The sequence below is a fragment of the Lacerta agilis genome, chromosome 1, assembly GCF_009819535.1.
Source record: "Lacerta agilis isolate rLacAgi1 chromosome 1, rLacAgi1.pri, whole genome shotgun sequence".
NCBI classification, from domain to species: domain Eukaryota; kingdom Metazoa; phylum Chordata; class Lepidosauria; order Squamata; family Lacertidae; genus Lacerta; species Lacerta agilis.
Window position 1 is genome coordinate 25,682,214 of NC_046312.1, and position 19,743 is coordinate 25,701,956.

The 19,743-nt window shown below is 43.3% G+C and overlaps 1 protein-coding gene across 2 annotated transcripts in view; it reads left to right on the forward strand.

Moving 5' to 3' along the window:
* Positions 1-1,400: 1,400 nt before the first annotated feature.
* Positions 1,401-19,743, forward strand: part of SEL1L (SEL1L adaptor subunit of ERAD E3 ubiquitin ligase) — a 33,073-nt gene continuing 14,730 nt past the window's right edge. Inside the window, exons 1-11 of one of the 2 annotated variants that reach the window (XM_033141695.1) lie at positions 1,401-1,563; positions 7,021-7,058; positions 8,047-8,272; positions 11,499-11,666; positions 12,540-12,645; positions 13,743-13,905; positions 15,172-15,225; positions 15,325-15,384; positions 17,104-17,185; positions 17,690-17,716; positions 18,082-18,236. In XM_033141695.1, coding sequence (XP_032997586.1) covers positions 1,461-1,563; positions 7,021-7,058; positions 8,047-8,272; positions 11,499-11,666; positions 12,540-12,645; positions 13,743-13,905; positions 15,172-15,225; positions 15,325-15,384; positions 17,104-17,185; positions 17,690-17,716; positions 18,082-18,236 — 1,182 coding nt within the window. In that variant the 5' untranslated portion in view covers positions 1,401-1,460. The remainder of the gene's footprint in view (positions 1,564-7,020; positions 7,059-8,046; positions 8,273-11,498; positions 11,667-12,539; positions 12,646-13,742; positions 13,906-15,171; positions 15,226-15,324; positions 15,385-17,103; positions 17,186-17,689; positions 17,717-18,081; positions 18,237-19,743) is intronic. The other variant, XM_033141703.1, reaches the window with a different exon arrangement.

The window sequence follows — 19,743 nt, forward strand, 5'->3', positions numbered from 1 at the left end:
ATACTAAATAATAACAGTAGCAGATTCTTGAGTACCGATAAGTCTTCAGCAAATGGATAAAATCTCACGCCTTTGCATGCATTCATCCTGGTATTCAGAGGGCCAAATGTATGTTGGAGGGGGCTAAGCGCGCAACCCATCGCATAGGGCGCTGGCTGCCTCCCTCCAATATTCGAGTGTTTAGCACGAAAGTCTGAAGTGGACGGCTAACTGCGATCGCACTCAGCGGACAGCTCCCACCGCCCACCTGCGACAAGGGGCTAATAATGAAATATAGTATATTTCCATTTTCACTGAAAGGGAAATGTTAACTATTCCAAACTAAAGGGGAGGGACATATTTCCCTACATGAAAAATACCGAAGAAGCAAAGAGTATGGACTTCTGCCTTTGCTACTACCTTGAGGGGGAGGCGGGGGGACGACATCATTATTGTATTATCACAAGGAAAGGTGATAATTCACTATTCATTGTTCCTGGAAAGGTGTCATTTCAAGCCTCACTAGATCAGAACCAGGCTTTCAGAGAAACCAGCTTCAGACAGTGCGTGTGTAACTCCACTTATTTATCACTACTGGCGACGGAGTTTGACTCTACACTTTTGTGTCTCTATAGCTTCGTTTCCTCTAATTATTTGCAGGCATTGTGGGTAATGTAGTTTCCTTAACGTGGCCTTTGGGTAGGGTATCCTGGATGGACGCGTTCGATCCACTCGCGCGCCTTCGCACAATGCCTTCTGGCCATTGTAGTCCTTCCTGCTCCTGCTGCCTCGCATTGCCCCGCCTGTGTTAGGCAAGGTCTCCGCGAGATCAAAGGGCTATAGTCTCAATGTCCTTGATATATATACTTCCGGTTCAAGATTGCTCTTAGTCGGATCCTCCATGTAAGGGGCAGAAGTGGTGGAAGCCAGGATACCAGTGCAGGCACCCGTATGAAAACAAGAGAGGGTTAGAGGCTCCCTTTAGATGCAGTGCTCTTCAGCAGTGGTATATTTCACGGCTCAGGGCTTTCCATTAATTTAGCCGGGTTCCCATGGGGGTGGGGGGAGATCCTACCAACTTCGATAGGAAACCGGAAGCAATATGCTTTCCGTACAAAATACATATTTATCTCTTTGGGCGCCGAACTTTGCGGCTTCCTCCTCCGCACGCGATTGGCTGGGCGGGCAGGCAGTGACGCGAGCGTCGGAATCGGCGGCTTTTCGTCCAATTCCGACAGGCCATGTCGAGGAACGGCTCGGCCAATAGGATCGCAGCGCTCTTCGACGCCGGGGGCTAGCCACTAGGAGCCCGGCTGGCGCGGGCGGCTTGCTGAGGCGGTGGCGCGCGATTGGCTGGCCGCGTGGTTGCTGGAGTGGGCGGGGCGGGGCGGGGCGGGAGCCGGGGCTCCCCTCACCCCCTCACGGCGCAGCGGCGTTGGTGTCTCTTCTCGCGGCGGGGGAAGGAACCCTCGGAGACAGGGATGGAGCCGGCCAGGCGGGTCGCGGCGCCGCCACTGCTGCTGTGGGCCACGGCGGCGTTGTTGTTGTTGTTGTTGTTATCGGCTCCAGGCCTTGCCGCTGCTGGTCAGTAATGGCGCTCCTGGCGGGGCCTCGCCTTCCTGGGGCCGAGTTTGGGGAGGGGAAGTGGGTGACAGGCGGTTGGGAGAGGGCGCTGGGGCAGAGCCTTCACCACAGAGGGGCTGAGAGGGAAGCCGAGGGAGGGGGGCTTTAGGAGGAGGGAAACCCACCCCCACCCCCCGGTTACACACACACACCCCTCTGCCTTGCAGGGTCAGCATCGCCCTCATTGGAATTGCTTGTACGTTGCCTTTCCCGTGGCTTTTCAAATTAGGCTTCGCGTGCATGTCACCTTCGCCATATGTCATGCTCCGTAGGTGTACATGGCATTGTGCTTCCCAATGAATTTGGAGAGCAATAGTTGGGGGAGACCACCCTGGTCTTCTCATCCATTGCCCGGAGAAGGAGCAGCAGCTTCTTGCTTGCTTGCACCTACCCTGTCATAGATAGCTGTGGAACTAAAAACTAGTGCCTGAGTTTGCTGCTGCTGCTGCCGCCGCCGCCTCCCTTCCCATCCCCTTTTTTGTTTTGCGGTAGATAGTAAGCCGGGGGGGGGGAGGGGGCGGTCTTGTTAATTGATCACTTTGAGCTGATTCGGGCTAGCGAGTGGGGCGAAGATACTTTAGATGTTTGAATAGAATGGGACTCTTGTAACTTGGTTGCACCAAGAGATGCAACCTTTGGGGCCATGGCTGGCCCAGTGATGCTTTTCTTCTGTCTCATTGGCAAGGCTAATTGAAGTACAGTATTGCTGCCTTTCTTCTCTTCCCCCCACCCATATACACACACACTCATGCTGACTCAGGTGGGTTTATGTTGTGCAGCATAGTAGCACATTTGACATTTCATGAGTTGACTGAAGGTGTTTTCTTCTAATTCCCATGCATAACACCTGTCACTTACCTACTTTTGCCACTTACCCGAAGTAACAGAGCCCTCCTGCCGTTGCCCACTCCCTAACAGATGTTAACGTTCTATGCTAATAGATTGGTGGCGAGTTCCTTGTAGCCCATATTCTGTTTAAATAAGGCTTGTGTCTATGGCTTGGGCAGAAAAGAGAGAAGACCCTAGACCATAGCTGTCAACTTTTCCCTTTTTAAAAGGGAAATTCCCTTATTCCGAATAGGATTGCTTGCAAGAAAAGGGAAAAGTTGACAGCTGTGCCCTAGACTCTGTTGGAATGTAGGGGATTTCACGTAGCAGGTAAGCCACTAAGCTGCCTTGCTTGGACCGTGGGAAAAGACACTGGATTTTACTCCCAAATACTTAAGTGTCTGCATATTGAATAGCTAACCCAGGGACAGTGGTGGTTGCAAGTAACTGGTTATTTTGAATGCATAGTGTACCTTCGAATGTATTTTACATTTTAAAGCAAAACAACAACCCCAATGCATGTATGTAGCTAAAACCAGAACACTTACTAACCCCTCTTTCATATGCACGGTAGCTCAATTTTATAGTTTTATCTCAGCCTAAAGATTCATTGGTTGTTTTCTTTTCTCATCCTGTTAAACAACTTGATGTGGAAGTTCTAATTACTAGTACTGTGAGCAACTTTCTGTGCCACTTGGCAACTTATCTCAACCAAAGTTATGATTAGCTGTTTTAAACTAGCCATCTGGACTTTTCCCATAAGTTTTTTTTTTTAGAACAATCAGTTCTGTGAAGCAAAAGAAAGGAATCAATCAATGTGGCTAGTTGTTTTATGCAGGAAGTGTGTTTCAGGGTTCTCTTTTTATCCTTTACAATGACCAAGACACTAAAAAGGACAGTTATCCAACAATAACTTCTGTTCATGCAATGGAACTTCCCTTCCCTCTTCCCCCCTCCATCCCCCAATCTACTCTGTGTAGAGAACAGATTTGTGAGGGTGAGGATGGCCGCAGTTGGTGTATGGTGGGTGGAGAAGTTCCATGACATGAATGGAAGTGGTTCTGCAGACGCAATGACTTAATTGGACAAGCCCATTAACATGTAATGTGTCATCCTCCTGTCTTCTGGCACAAGCATTTTAATACTTGTGAAGTTTTGGTTGGTATACAGTAATTAACTTTGGAATAAGGTATTTTTATGCAAACCTTTCCCCACAAAATACCACATTTTTATAAAAAGATGTAGATTTACGTTACAGTCCTTGCATTTTGCAATTCGTAAGTTAAACACACAGGGTGATAGCCTACTAAATTGTATTCAGAGTCAGCCAATTGAAATCTATGGACTTAAGTTCAATTTCATTTAGTCTACTTGACTTAATTGGGTTTCACTCAAAGTATATTTAAAAAGACCAGTTGGCAAAAGTCTAAAGACAAGACTGAAATCTGGAATTGGCTCTAGATATTCCAGAGTGTGTGTGTGGTCAATTTTTCATAGGCTTCATTGAATACCGTAATAACATGCTGACAAATACCCAGGATTGGTATTTGATCCAGCAGGAAGTCTGCTCATAAAGCCTTTCAGAGACAAGGACATCTAGTTTCTGTCTCTTCAACCTTGAGAAAGTTTATGGCACTTCCTGGAAATAAGGAATCAGAGACCTTGGCTATTTTGACTTTAGAGGTAATTTGCCTTTGTTCCAGGTTTGTTTTTTTGTTTTGTTTTTTAACAGCAACATACATTTCAAGATGTATCCACCTCTTCCCCACCCCCAAAAGAACTCTCCAACAGAGACAAACACACACACACCCCAAAACCAGGCTTCCATCCTAGCCTGGAGAACATCTCTTTTTACCCTACTCCTGACCACACTACAGAGAGCAGATTGATTCAGGGCTTCTGAATGCTACTTAAACACATTCCATGCAAGAAGGATTCCAGCAAAGCAGACCCCTGCAGCTACCAGGACTGCACCCTTGGTTGGTGTGCAATTCCTGCAGTACTGCTGCCCATGCTCAGCTACTATACTAGGCCTACTTGGCATCCCCATTCTGGCATTCCCCATTCCCACATTGTTGCCCCCAACATGTCCTGCTCAGTGTGGTTCAGGCCCCGGCAGTTTCCACAGCCACCAGTGTCACCTTCTCCCACTCTATGACTGCCACTTGCCCAACAGTTGTTGCTGCTGCTGCTTTATGGGAAGCAACCACTGAAGATGGACCAACTCTCTCACCCATCAGTTGACACTAACATCAGATGTCACCATCACCCTGGAGGCTAGAGACTGACTGTCCTTTGGCACTGGCTCAGCACAGGGACAGTAGCCAGCTCTTCTCCTCTCCTGATTCTGGGGTTAGGATTTCTCTTCCTGCAAATCCCAGCAGCTATTGAGTGCAGGGTTCAATTCAGTTCAGTTTGACCCTGTGTGTGTGTGTGTGTGTGTGCTCCTCTGCTGAGAACAGGCACACTCAGTCAGAACTCCTTGAAAGTCCTCTTGCAGACAATCCTGGGCTGCCCTTTGCAGATGCTGGCTGATTCTCCTTCCCACCCAGTCCCAGATTGATTGAGGTAACTTGACCTGGGGTTATCTTGACTCAATTTGGTCAAAGCCCAGATCAGCCTGATTCAGTGTGGGCTTTGGCCGAATCCAGTACACAGCCCTGTTACTTTCTTGCCAAATATGGTTATTGTATTTGCAGGTGTTGTTTTTAATATTATTTTCAAACAAAAACCAGGAAGACATTACAGGTAATTGCAAGTGTAAGAACACTGATAGGAATTAGCATGTTACATCATACTGCTATCCAGAATGCACAACAGACACTTCTCAGCTTTGAAAGTTTTAGCCCACCATCTGGATCCAAAATGTCAAATGATTGTAACCAAATATAGATCACGTCTACATTTCAGGAACTATTGTGCCAAATTGGGTGACAGTCTCTTCAGAGTCATCTCAAACGCCAGTTTGGACTCATCACACCGGATTGGGCATTGATGTACCTTCAGAGGCTCAAGAAGCACCTGAACCCATAGATGGACAAACCACTTTCCAAAACATATAATGAAAAGTCAAAATAAATATGAGCAGAGTAAACTTCCAAATAGCTGTATATCAACATTCATAATTATAGGGTCCCTCACATTATTTTAAAAGAAATTTACTTTTTTTTGTTGGGCAGATAAATTGTCAATCTGTTTTCTAGGAGTTTAATTCTGGGAACAGTAACAGAGTCATTGAGCCCTTCTCCACCAATTTTTGTTTCACATATCAATCAATTTTTGAACTTAAAGGAAAAACTGTATACCGTACTTTTCCGTGTATAAGACTAGGTGTTTTTTTTTTTAACTTTAAGGTTAAAAGGGGGGCGTCTTATACGTGGATAGTACATATGCCCATTTACTGAATTTTGGGTCCCCAAAAGTAGGGGCGTCTTATACATGGGGGCGTCTTATACACGGAAAAATACGGTAAGTACTAAAAAAACAACTAAACAAACTTGACCTGTTTTTCTCCTTGCTTTGGAAAGAGCATCTATTTGCTAACAATAAGCTGTGTTTGTCTACAACTTAATATAGAGCTTGTTCCTTCAGAGAGATGTTAACATGATGCAATGAGAATGAAACACTGCTTGTTTCACTCTTAAAGATACACATGAAAATACACTTACCAGTTCTGGTGGTTCAGTGGGTTCCGTTTAAAATTATTTGTAACCTGATATTTTCTCTCTTTATACATCTTCTTAATATTACTCTGCTTATATATGGAATTTAATCCATAATCATTCAAGTTTTATAGTTGTAAAGCAAATGAATTTTCAAAGAAAAATAGACCTTGTATCGTCATTGCAGTTCTCAAGCAGGATTTTTTTTCCAGTGCAAGCAGAACTATTCATTAAAAATCTTGATGAAATAGGATTTGCACTGTATGCCACTAGGTGACTTCTAATAATGTGGTTTGATTCCCCTCCACCCGCAAGCTGTTTCTACAGCTCTTATGTGAAGACTCACAATGACTGGCTTGGCATTAAGTAAAGCAGCAGATTTAACTTTTATAAGTAAAACCAAACCAAAGTCTTCACTGCTTACCTGCAAGCTTTATGAAAACAGTTTATGTGAGATAAAAAGAGTATTTCTTTACACAGCACAGAGCATTTGGTTGATCACTGTAAGAACAGGATGCTAGACTAGATGGGCCACCAGCCTGATTCAGAAAGCACATGCTATTTTTTTGGCTCTTCTATGATTAGTAGAGCGATAAAATTAAGAACTTGTCTCTAATACAGTGTATTATTTCTAGAATATATTTTATACATTGCGGAGATCAGATGCCAATAAAAGATACCAATACCAATATCTACAAGCAACTTAAGCTGTGGAGTGACATTTGGGATGGGAGAATAAGTGTTCTACTACGCTTTTGATGAGAGCATGATTTGTTCAGATATTTTGTTTTTGAAATTCTAAAAAGTTACAAATTTAAACAGAGGCTTTTTGTAGCTGATACTTTCCAGGGGGTTCCCATTCTGGTCGATAAAATTTAGATGCCTTCATTCCATCTGACTTCTCTTAAAGTACTATTTCATTTTGCAGATGAAGAAGGAACTCAAGAGGAGCCCTTTGAATCAAAGGTGAGCACAGAATCTCCGTGTGTGTGATTCTTGCTGTTGAAAACCAATATGAATTTTCCACTTACCAACAGGCTCTTAAGAGCATGTACTTCACCTGTCTGGTGACAAAAAAAATATGTGGAATGTAAAAAAGAGCAATAAATACACACACACACATACATATACACACAAGTACCTTACACTATAATTATAATTGCTCCTTGACATGGAGCAGAAACAGTAATTTCAACTTGGATTTTAAAAAATGGTGGGCAAAATCCAGCATTGCATGAATGGACATCCAGTAGTTCAAAGAGTGATCTTCATTCTGTCTTCCAAACCCTCCAGATGTCCCTGCAATGGCAGGTTGGGATACCCTCCAGAGCAGATTGGGGGGGTGTGTGTGCAGGGGTTTGAGGGTGGAGAGGAGAAACCAGTATAGTGTAGTGGTTAAGAGTGGTAGACTTGTAATCTGGGGAACCGGGTTCGTGTCTCCGCTCCTCCACATGCAGCGCTGGGTGACCTTGGGCTAGTCACACTTCTTTGAAGTCTCTCAGCCCCACTCACCTCACAGAGTGTTTATTGTGGGGGAGGAAGGGAAAGGAGAATGTTAGCCGCTTTGAGACTCCTTCGGGTAGTGAAAAGCGGGATATCAAATCCAAACTCTTCTTCTTCTTTTGCACAAGAAAATGGTCATAATCTGATCTCGCCCAAAGAAAATTTGGGGCTGGGGTAGGATAGTGTAGTAGGAAATGGATGAGCTGCTGTGAGTAGAGAACAGGTTTACATGTTAAATCAATAGTCTAGATTTCTGAAAGTCTGAGTGAGTGAATAGGGCACAAATTCAAAAGAAGAAGGTGCTCAAATCCTTTGACACTTTGCATGCATTTATTGTACGCTTAAATACGAAAAACCCCAGCTTTGTTTGCATTTGTCAAAAAATCTTCTACGTATGAGAGGTGATCAGAAGCTTTTATCTGCTTAATTCTCCTTGCTGTTCATTCCCTAGACAACCTTGCCTTCTGAGGAACAGGTGAAAGACCATTCAACTGGAACCCATGTGGTAGCAGGTCAGATCTTCATTGATTCTGATGAACCCGAGTCTCACATTGAGGATGGAGAGAATTTCAGAAGCCAAGAGGAAGAAAAGGAAAGAACTTTGGAGGAGCTAAATTCTCTAGAACTGTCATCCCTATTAAATAAGGATTTGGAAGAGGTAGAAGCACAAAAAGCAGGTAACCTTGGTTGGTTGGTTGGTTGGTTGTAAGTTGCTTTGGGTTGCCCTGCGCAAGATAAAGTGAATTAAATAAAAAAATAAGTTTTGGGCTTGTGTTTCCCTGCAAGAAAACTCTTTTGCCTGAGCTGTGTAATTGAAGTTTTATTCACAAGTTGAATTTAAAAAATTAAGAGTAAAACTGGTAAATCTCCTCAAGAACAGTAGGAAATAGTGACTTGTGGTCTCAGCTTTTCACTGGCTTGACGTAATTTGTTCAGTCTATTAATGGTGACAAGTACTATTCCTTGGGTTGCATCGGTTTCAGTGGTAGAAGATCCCATTCTTCTCTTTGAAGTTATAGAACATAAAGCTAGAATAAGTAAGGGTATGGAATTGTGGCATCAGAATTGCTAATATTCCCTTTTGATACAGGTTTAACGTGGTACTGCTTTGTCTAGCTGTGTAGTCAACCCCCTTCCATTCCTTGCATTCACTACAGGGCTACAGAACTAGTTGGTTTAGAATCAATCATAGAGTTGGATGGGTCATCTAGTCCAACCCCCTGTGCAGGAAACTCAACTAAAGATCCAGGGTTGCCCTACGTCTGGAATTTCCCAGATATATCCAGAATACTGCAGTCAGCAGCAGTGTCTGGGCAAAAAAAGCTCAACAACTCTCCCTCCTTAACAAACTCCAAGGAAGGAGAGTCCACAGCCTCCCATGGGAATTTGGTCTAAACAAAACTGGCAAAAAAGAGAATCTTCAAATGTTTAAAGACCAGTTGGCATTTATGAGGATTTGAACTTTAGGGGTAGGAATGGAAGGCTGTTTTTCAGCTTGTTAGTTCATGGTGAGGAAAAGTAAGACTTGTTAACTTTGTACAAAATGTTGATGGAGCCTACTTAAGGAATAAGTCTGCTTTTCATAGCTCAATCCTAGAGCTGCTTTGCACCAGTTCTAGCTTTAATAAGAGGAAGGCTTGTGGCAAGAGGCAAGCGGCTTGTGAGTCTGCAGAGCCTCTTCGGTTGCAATCTCTTTATATGAGAATAAAGCCAGCTGAAGATAAAAGATTGCGCTGATATGGTCTTAAACATGGAACTGAGTACAAGGAAAGTGAATGTGTATAAAACTCTCAGAGATTTCCCACCTCTAGAACATAGATTTAGAAGGACATTGGAAAGGTTTAAGTGTAAAGATATGCAAAAATCTGTTTATTTCCAGTCAACGTTGCTTTTTTATCATAGTTAACTGCATTCTACTCTTACGTATCAGAACAAAACTCACTCTACTGTGTCTGTAAATTGATTAATATATGTTGTTGTTGTTGTTGATAATAATAATAATAACAAGAAGAAGTAGCAGTAATAGTAGTTTAAAAAGGTAAAGGTAAAGGACCCCTGTATGGTTAAGTCCAGTCAAAGGTGACTGAGGTGTGGCACTCATCTCGCTTCAGGCCGTCCACAGACAGCTTTCTGGGTCATGTGGCCAGCATGACTGAACCGCTTCTGGTGCAATGGAACACCGTGACGAGTGCCAGAGCGCACAGAAATGGTGTTTACCTTCCTGCCACAGCGGTACCTATTTATCTACTTGCACTGGTGTGCTTTTGAACTGCTAGGTTGGCAGAAGCTGGGAGAGAGCAACCCCGTCAAGCGGATTCGAACCGCCAACCTTTCGAACAGCAACCCCAAGAGGTTCAGTGGTTTAGACCACAGCACCACCCACTCCCTGGTGGTGGTGGTAGTAGTAATAGTAGTAGTACTAGTATACACATGGGTCCCCATTGTACTTTAACTGGCAAGTGGCTGACAGTTTTTGTCCATTACTGTCAGCTACTCAGTGCAAATATCCAGTGTTAATAAAGCGTATTGAACCTGGAATCTCCCAGAGGTTTGAAACTGCATGTTGCTTTGAAACTTTTAAGTGCAAGCAAAGCAGTAGTCACTAAACTGTAATGAAACCTTTTTAGATATCTAATTATAACACTCTTGAGAATAGATGTGCTTCATGCATGATAAACACAGGACGTGTAGCCAGATTTTCACTTCTCTCCTAATGCCACGTCAACTATAATCACTGACTTTATGTAAGTTTCAGACTAGCATTACATCTGAAAACAACTCATAGAAATCTAAAGCTGCACAAATCCAAAGCTGTTTACTCCTTCTGTTAAGAAACTTTGGCAATATCCATTGTCAAACCAGCAGATGCAACAGGAGTTTCTCCCTCCCCCCCCCACCCCCCATCTGCTCCAGAGGGTCCCCCAGTCCTCTGGAGCAGGAGTTTGGGGGCATAACAGGAGCTGTAGGGTTGGAGGAGAAGAGAAAGTTGCACAAGTAGAAGTTCCATATGCCCAGATTTCATTGGATGCTAGGATTGGACAGCCCCCATCACAGAGGAGAGGTGCAGGGAGCTTCTCTCTTTAAACAAGCACGGTGGTGACTGATATAGGCACTTTTTCTGGTTTGATGAGCAGATGGCATGCCTGCACCTTTTCCTGGTCCTACCTCCACTTCTGCTCCTTAAATGTGGTAACCATTTCAGCCACCCCCCTGCCCCAAAGGTTTGGCAAGCCTTCCCCTATGTCTTTAGCACAGAAAGACCTGTTGAATTCAAGTAGATGTGGGAGAGGTTTCCTTTATAATCAACTTAATCAAGCCACAGCCTTATAGGTGTGTCAGTGAGAATTTCACTTTACAGTGCTTTGTTTCTCCTGGTTATTGAGTTCTTCTGAATGCCAAATTGCTTTTCAGCTTGATAATTAATAACAGGAAATATGTACACGGTATGTGAGAGTGTTCAGAGTTTCCTAATGTGTCTGAATCGCTATGCAACAGCAATGAGACATGGTGTAAACAACTTTGCACACATGTGGTCCTTTTGCTGCCAGGCGATAATTACTAATTAGTGAACTACCAGTCTCGTGTGTGTGATTTCCTGAATTATTGTAATTTCCAGAGCTTCTAACTAATCCTAACTATGTGTACTCCTTTTGAATTAAGTGGGGCTTATTTCCAGGGAAGTTGGGATAAGATTGCCATACTGAAAATGGATACTTTGATTTAGGTTGCATTCTTATAGGCAATTTCTACATTTTGAAAGGAAAATACCAAAAGATGCCACATGTTCTATTTTAACTAAAAAGATGGGTAAAGACAAACTGTTAGCAGCAGTTGAGCTCCTTCCTTCAAGATAAGTTAATAATGCGAGATATGTTGGGTTGTTGTTGCTGTTGCTGTTTTTAGTTTTGACAGCCATTGGAGGAACTGCAGATGGTGAGCCATGCTACTTCCCCTTTCTTTTTCTGGAGAAGGAATACTCAGAATGTACTGCAGATGGAAGGGAAGACGGTAGACTCTGGTGTGCAACAACCTACGACTACAAGGCTGATCAAAAGTGGGGCTTCTGTGAAAGTAAGTATGGCAGCTATCCTAAGAGATTCCATTATTGAGCTGCGTGAGATTAAGTCAATGAATGGAGCTGAGACAGAAATTGAATGCCTGTTCCTATAACAATAGGACTTGGGGGTCATCTGCTGAAGTTATTTGGGACAGACGAAATAATAAGTGGATTTGGCTCTTCCAAGGTCTGGTGGTGGCCAGTGGCTTAAATGGCTCTAACAGGAGATTAACCAAATTATTTGGGAAACCTCCCAAGTGCCCAGTGTTGAAAACAAACAAGATGAGGTCACTGTTGCTTTGTGGATTTCCCTTGATCTAGCTGCTTTCCCACTGTTTCCCCCGCACTGGTGGGAAAGTAGCTGGGAAAGGGTGCTTTTTACTTAAGAAAAAGCTGTGGGGACAAAACTTGGAACTCACAGCAGCATGTAGTTTGGTGTTAAGGAGCTGTAAATTAACCTTGCTGGGAGAATAAAAGTTGCTCTGGTCACCATGAAGCAGTATATATATCTTCACATAACAGTTAAATGAAACAAGTGGAAGTAAGCATGATTTCTTTTTTTCAAGAGAAGGATACAATTTTACTTTCAAGAAGATGCTTGTCACTCTTTTTAACATGACCACCAAACTCTGTGCTAGGTATACTTTTGACTATTTTCAGTTCATGGTTAACTTTGTTTCCTTCTGAGCTTTTCCCCTTTTGGCTTCAGCAAGACAAAGAAATATGAAGCACAGTGGTTTGTTAAAAGCACAGGAACCCAGTGTGAAATATGTAGGTTGTGGCATTCTGTAACAGCCCAGATAGCTGCCCTGAGAACAGTGTGAGCAGTGTCTTAGTGGCTAAAGTATTAATTATTCTTTTTTATACTTTTCTATTTTAAAAAAAAGCTGAAGAAGAGTCTAATAGGAGAAGACAAATGCAAGAGGCAGAGGATGTTTACCAGACTGGAATGAAAATCCTTAATGAAAGCAGTAAAAAGGCCCAGAAGAAAGAGTAAGTTAATGTGTGTGAGAGAGAAAGAGAATTAGGCTAGTTTTTAAATTTATAAATGTGTCTGGCCAATTTTATTTTATACTGCTAAAATTTTGTTTTCAGTTGCAAGTAGTACATAAAGAGGAATGCAATGGTTTCAAATCCAACTTCATAGAACTGTTGCACTTATGGGGAGCATGTGAAATTTTAAAGAAATATTGGAGTAAGTTTAACTTGTCTCATCCAAGTATATGAGTAACTGTGATCTTGGATAGGTGGCAAAAAAAAACCCCAAGAAGGATCCATAACCTGGGCACAGCTGCTGAGAAGGCTTCTTTCCATATTCTCACCAGACATGCCTTAGATATAGTTGTTTACAGTTTCAACTGGGAGCTTCCATGTGTAGGTCTTCCATGCTAGAATGAAGGAACTGCCTCCATACCCCAAAACTACTTGGGTTCTGGCTATCTAGGAAAGAAGCAAAGAGCATTTGTTGTATGATACTGGTTACTTGGATCCTTTCCTTTGTAGGTTTTGGCCTGGTTTTGTTACTGAAACTTCTTTTGTTACAGCGGTGGGTGGTCCGTGCTATGAACTGGGCAAGGGGTGTGTTTCTCTGTTGGTTCTGCTGAACCTCTCCGTGGCTCTCAGTACCTTCCACTATGGTATTCTCTAGGGCAGAGCTTTCCAAACTGTGTGTCACAACACATTAGTGTGTCAGCTGCAGAGTGTAGGTGTGTCACGTGAACGCTCCCCACGCTCCTCCCGGGGCTGGAAAGGGGTTAGTTTAACCTCCAGTTTTCCAATAAAACTGAATTACTGTGTTGCGAATTATGGTGCTGGAGGAGACTCTTGAGAGTCCCATGGACTGCAAGAAGATCAAACCTATCCATTCTCAAAGAAATCAGCCCTGAGTGCTCACTAGAAGGACAGATCCTGAAGTTGAGGCTCCAGTACTTTGGCCACCTCATGAGAAGAGAAGACTCCCTGGAAAAGACCCTGATGTTGGGAAAGATGGAGGGCACAAGGAGAAGGGGACGACAGAGTTGGGTGTCATGACTTTGCAGATGATATTTACTTACTTATTTATGTTCACACCTATTTTTTTTTCCTTTAAGAGCCTATCAGTATCTTATGAGGGCGGCTGACATGAATCATACAAAAGCAATGGAAAAAGTGTCTTACGCCATGTTGTTTGGGGACTACTTGAAGCAAAACGTTCGGTCAGCTAAAGAACTCTTTGAGAAACTGACTGAAGAAGGGTCTCCTAAGGGGCAAACGGTAGGCATACCTTAAAGTGTCCTTCTTTGTTAAGCAGTGTATGGACGTTTGTAAAATTGTATATGACTTGTGTTGCGTGGTTTGTTCTAAGGAGTGTGCATTTCCTCTTCTTGATGGCAGCCCTCCCTGTATGCAGACTGCCAAAAGGAATGATCAACCTGTTTTGCTGTCACTGTTTCTTTGTTATAAGGCCTCATATACCTCCAGGGCACCTATGGCTGATGTAAAGTTTGCCTGCTCGTTTGGTGTTACCTAAAATAGTTTGCTCATATCAAAGCACATGTTCAGCTATACACATAGATCGTGCCCAGTTGCTCTGAGAGGTATGGCAGCAGTTCTCAGGGTCAGCCAAGCAGGACAGGTGGTTTCAGTAAGCACTACATCTGCGTCATGTTCATGCCATTTCTAAAGATCTTCATAGACTTCAACTAGGTTTATTTTTCCTCTTCAGAAAGGAAAAAATGAGGTCGTTAAAGTGATGCAGAATTACTTGTCTAAATTATACTTTTCCCTTAACGGCATATTTGTTACTGAGATTAGTAAAACCTGACTTTCCATTGCATTTTAATCTCTCAACAAGCATATCACACCTTTTGGTATCCACCTAATCTTCACTGAGTTGGAGCCAAAATAAAATCCTGTGTGTAGCTTTTCTGTTGGGGTTGGCAGGACAGGGGGTTTAGCCCATCGAGGAGCATAAAGGTTGCATTGCTGTGAGGTTTTCCTCCTATTCTCGCTGCAAGCCTATTTTTAGATTGGTTCACAAACAAACCAACTCTAAGGGTAGTAATCTCCATAATAAACTTTTAGCTTGTGTACCCGTACTATGTTGCTTTCAAATTTAAGATTCAGGTGTTCCTTTCTTGTGCTGCAAATGTTCTGCCTGGTTACTGTTGTGAAATGCCTAGTTTGTTGACACTAACATAAGCATGTCAGATGGACAATATTTCAAATTCTTTTACTTACAAAGCTCCATACTGTTGCAAAAATCCATAATTTCCAAAAGAGTAGTTGTGTAAGTTTCTTGTAACACCTTAAAGATTAGATTAAAAATTAAAAAAAAAACCTTGTGACTCACTCAAACCAGATAAGCAACCCTTGCACTGCACCTGAAAGGTCAGGTATATTACATGGATATAATCCTGCTGTTTGCATACGTTGTATTAACAATAAATATATAAGCACAGAAACCTTGAAAAGCAGGTTGTAATGGTAGTTAAACCAGTCCTGAAATTGCCACATGTGAACTGTGTTCTTCCATTTCAGGCTCTTGGATTTCTCTATGCCTCTGGCCTTGGTGTTGATTCCAGCCAAGCAAAGGTATGGCAATTCTACTGATGTTTCCCCAAGTTTTTTTTCTGATGAATATGCCAGTAAAAAATAGTGTAATTAACCAGCCTCTGCTTTTTTTCCCTGTAGGCACTAGTTTATTACACTTTTGGTGCCCTTGGAGGAAATTTGATAGCACATATGATTCTGGTAAGTCCATTTGTCATCTAACACACAAGTAATTGAATAAAACCTGCAATGTATCATATTACCTGAACGAAAGCATATTACAATATCTAAAAGTACAAGGTGTTCTGTTCTGCAGCATCCGTTTTATTTTTATGGCTTAGTCTGTTTTTAAGTGCAACATTTCCATGTTTAGTACTTGAGACCAGCTGGTTGCAGCATGGTGCTGATAACACCAGGGTTCCAGGTTCAATCCCCGTACGGGAGAGCTGCATATTCCTGCATTGCAGAGGGTTAGACTAGATGATCCTCAGGGTCCCTTCCAACTCGGTGATCTCTTACTTCTAAAGGTCTTTAAATTGGCCCCTTGGTATAAAATAATTGCTTCAAATCCTGCTGTATAAATAGTACAGTTGCTCCTAACCTAACACTAAGAATGTGCAGCTTTGAATCCTCAACATCTCTCCTTAGACCACAGTTGAGGAGTCACCCCAGGGGAATGCATGCCAGCAGTGGCAGAGGCTAAAACAAAAGTGGGCAGAGGCGCCACACAAGAGCACACTCACATTCAAGCTCTCTTTGGTACTGCTCAGCTGTTTCTCCTGATCAGCTGGACCACCAGGGGGCAGAGGTGAGGGAAGAGATCTCTGTGAGAGGATGATGAAAGTTCACACCCTGGTTTAGTTATTATGGAAACAGCTGTGCCGTGGCAAAGGAGGGACTTGGAGAACTGCTGCTTCAAGGCACTGCAAGCCTGTGGAATACATGGCTGTGGGTCTCCTCCGATGCTCACAATGCTGTACCACCTCTGGTGATTCTAGAAGACGGCACTTCTGTGGCCTTGCTTGAATCTCTGCTATGGATACGTCTGTGGGCTGGTCCAAACCACCAGCTCCCCTATTCCTGCATGAGAGCGCTCACAGCACAGGCACCCTTTTGTTCCCAGTTGTCTACACAAACATGTTAACTTTCCTCGCATTTTTTGTTTTTTTTTAATGAGACATTCCTGCATGTGGTAGATTTTGGTCACATATGCAGGACCAGAAAGACACACACAAAAATTGGTTTTCAGTCGGTTCTCATAAGCCATAGCTGCAAACTCTTATAAAGGAAAACCACTGTGTGGATACTATTAAGAAAGCCTTCCATGTTCAGAAATGCCAGAATTATAACTGTTCATAGTTTTTCATGAAAACGAAACCCAAACCTAGGACATTGAATATGATTGTCTTTTGCCTTTTCTCTCTGTCACCATCTGCTTGAAATAAACTCAGTTATAAAACAGCAAGATCCATTTTTTAAAATTTGTGTAAAGGTAAAGGGACCCCTGACCATTAAGGTCCAGTCGTGTCCGACTCTGGGGTTGCGGCACTCATCTCGCGTTACTGGCCGAGGGAGCCGGCGTACAGCTTCCGGGTCATGTGGCCAGCATGACAAAACCGCTTCTGACGAACCAGAATAACGCACGGAAACTCTGTTTACCTTCCCCCCGGAGTGGTACCTATTTATCTACTTGCACTTTGACGTGCTTTCGAACTGCTAGGTGGGCAGGAGCTGGGACCGAGCAATGGAAGCTCACCCCGTTGCGGGGATTCGAACCGCCGGCCTTCTGATCAGCAAGCCCTAGGCTCTGTGGTTTAACCCACAGCGCCACCTGTTTATTTGTTTACTATTCCCAAATTGTGATGAACTTTTTTGTCTTCTTAATAGTAAGTTGGAATAACAAGAGTGGCTTCTTTCTAGGGCTACCGGTACTGGGCTGGGATAGGAGTCCTTCAGAGTTGTGAATCTGCTCTCACACATTACCGTCTAGTAGCCAATCATGGTATGTGTATGTTTGCTTAGACATCTCTCTGTATATTTCCCATTAACTAAAATGTCCACTCTGAACTGTGTGCTTGTCAAGGTAGATGTCAGTATGTGAAAGTATGGATATCTTTTTCTGTTCTTTAGTGTGCCTTGAACAGAAATAAGATTGGCCTCTTAACATAAAGTAAAGTTTGTACAACAGCCATTATGCATTTTTAGCAGGACCGGCCCATCCCACTCCTCCGCCTGAGGTGAAACGGAAATGTGCTGCTCCTCTTTGCTTTGCCTGCCACACCACTGCCAGCAGAAGTGATGGACCAGGCAGGATGCCGCCTCTTGCCCCACTGGCTGAGGTGGCTGCTTCACCCTGCCTCATGGGTGTGCCGGCTCTGATTTTTAGGTTGAACGTAGAATCTGCACTGTGGCAAAAGCATAGAATACTTTTTGTAGCTCAATCTAGTTTTAAGAGATTCAGTCTCTACTGTCAACAATATCATATTGATTTAGGTTTTCATTTCAGATTTGTTGCCTATTTCTAACACACAAGGTATGGTTCTGTTACAGTTTTCTGTTTAATCTCTTGCAACCCATGCTCAGTAACTCCTCGTCCTCTTTTATAGCGCTTTTGTATATTTTTGAAGGCAAGTTCACACATTTGGTTTTTTTAAGGTGTATTTGCAAGGGGTGTTAAGTTTGTGCATAAAAATGTGGAAATGTGTGCCGCTGAGGTACACTTATTAGGACACACAGAGAGGAAGCTGCAGCCAGCCATTTGATTCTGCACTCGGTGGCAAGTGTGCTACTTTGTACAGTGCAGAACAGTCTTGAATCTGACTGGAATGGTTCCTCTCTGTTTCTTTTGAGCAATTGTATTTGAGCAATTGCTAACCAGGGTTCTTGTTCTCTCTCTAGTGGCTAGTGACATCTCTCTAACAGGAGGCACAGTGGTGCAGAGAATTCGTCTTCCAGATGAAGTAGAAAATCCAGGAATGGCAAGTGGGATGCTAGAGGAAGATTTAATACAATATTACCAATTCCTAGCTGAAAAAGGAGACGTTCAAGCACAGGTATGGTTAGATAGAATGGGAAATGGTTGTTCTTGGAGAATGGTATAACAGCAACATATAAGTAAAGAGCTAGAAAGCTATAGGCCACACGTCAATATCGTGACTTCATGATAAGATTACTGCAAAGCACTCTATGTGGAGCTTCCCTTGTTCTTAATCTGGAAGCTGCATTTAGCACAGTTGCTGACATGAATGAGACCCTCCCCTCATATAACGCCCCTGCTCGAAGGACTGCACTGATTGCCTGTTTGATGCCGGGCCAAGTTCATGGTGCTACTATTGGTATTTGTTGTTGTTCAGTCGTTCAGTCGTGTCCGACTCTTCGTGACCCCATGGACCAGAGCACGCCAGGCACGCCTATCCTTCACTGCCTCTCGCAGTTTGGCCAAACTCATGTTAGTAGCTTCGAGAATACTGTCCAACCATCTCGTCCTCTGTTGTCCCCTTCTCCTTGTGCCCTCCATCTTTCCCAACATCAGGGTCTTTTCTAGGGAGTCTTCTCTTCTCATGAGGTGGCCAAAGTACTGGAGCCTCAACTTCAGGATCTGTCCTTCTAGTGAGCACTCAGGGCTGATTTCTTTGAGAATGGATAGGTTTGATCTTCTTGCAGTCCATGGGACTCTCAAGAGTCTCCTCCAGCACCATAATTCAAAAGCATCAATTCTTCGGCGATCAGCCTTCTTGATGGTCCAGCTCTCACTTCCGTACATTACTACTGGGAAAACCATAGCTTAAATTATACGGACCTTTGTCGGCAAGGTGATGTCTTTGCTTTTTAAGATGCTGTCTAGGTTTGTCATTGCTTTTCTCCCAAGAAGCAGGCATCTTCTAATTTCGTGACTGCTGTCACCATCTGCAGTCACCATTGGTATATAGAGGCCTTAATGGCTTGGGACCAGTTTTCTTGGGGGGATTGCCTTGTCCTATATGTGTCCACTCAACCTCTTTGATCTGCAGAACTGGCAGCATTACAAGTTCCACACAATATTTGTTCCGCATTATAAGAAATTGTTCTTTTATTACTTTGGCAGCACTTTGGAACTCCCTGCTTATTGACATCAAGCAGATGCCTTCACTATACAGTCGTACCTCGTGTTGCGTTTGCTGCGGGTTGCGAGCGGCACGGGTTACGAACGTGCCGAACCCGGAAGTAACGGAATGGATTACTTCCGGGTTCGGCGGGTCACGCATGCGCAGATGTGCACAGTATTGTGTCCCGCGCGTGCGCAGAGGCGGTGCTGCGGGTTGCAGACTGCTCCGGATGCGAACGGGGCTCTGGAACGGATCCCGTTCGCATCTAGAGGTACCACTGTATTCTTTGTGGTGCCTGCTTAAAATGCCTGTCCAGACATACGGAAAATACATGTGTTTTATTATACATGTGTTTTCAGCTGCTATTGATTTTAATCGTTGTTATTTTTTTAATATCTTTAAATACTCACTTTCAGCAACATTGTTAAAGTTTTATGTCATATTTTTTGAACCGCTTACAAGATTTCTTACATGA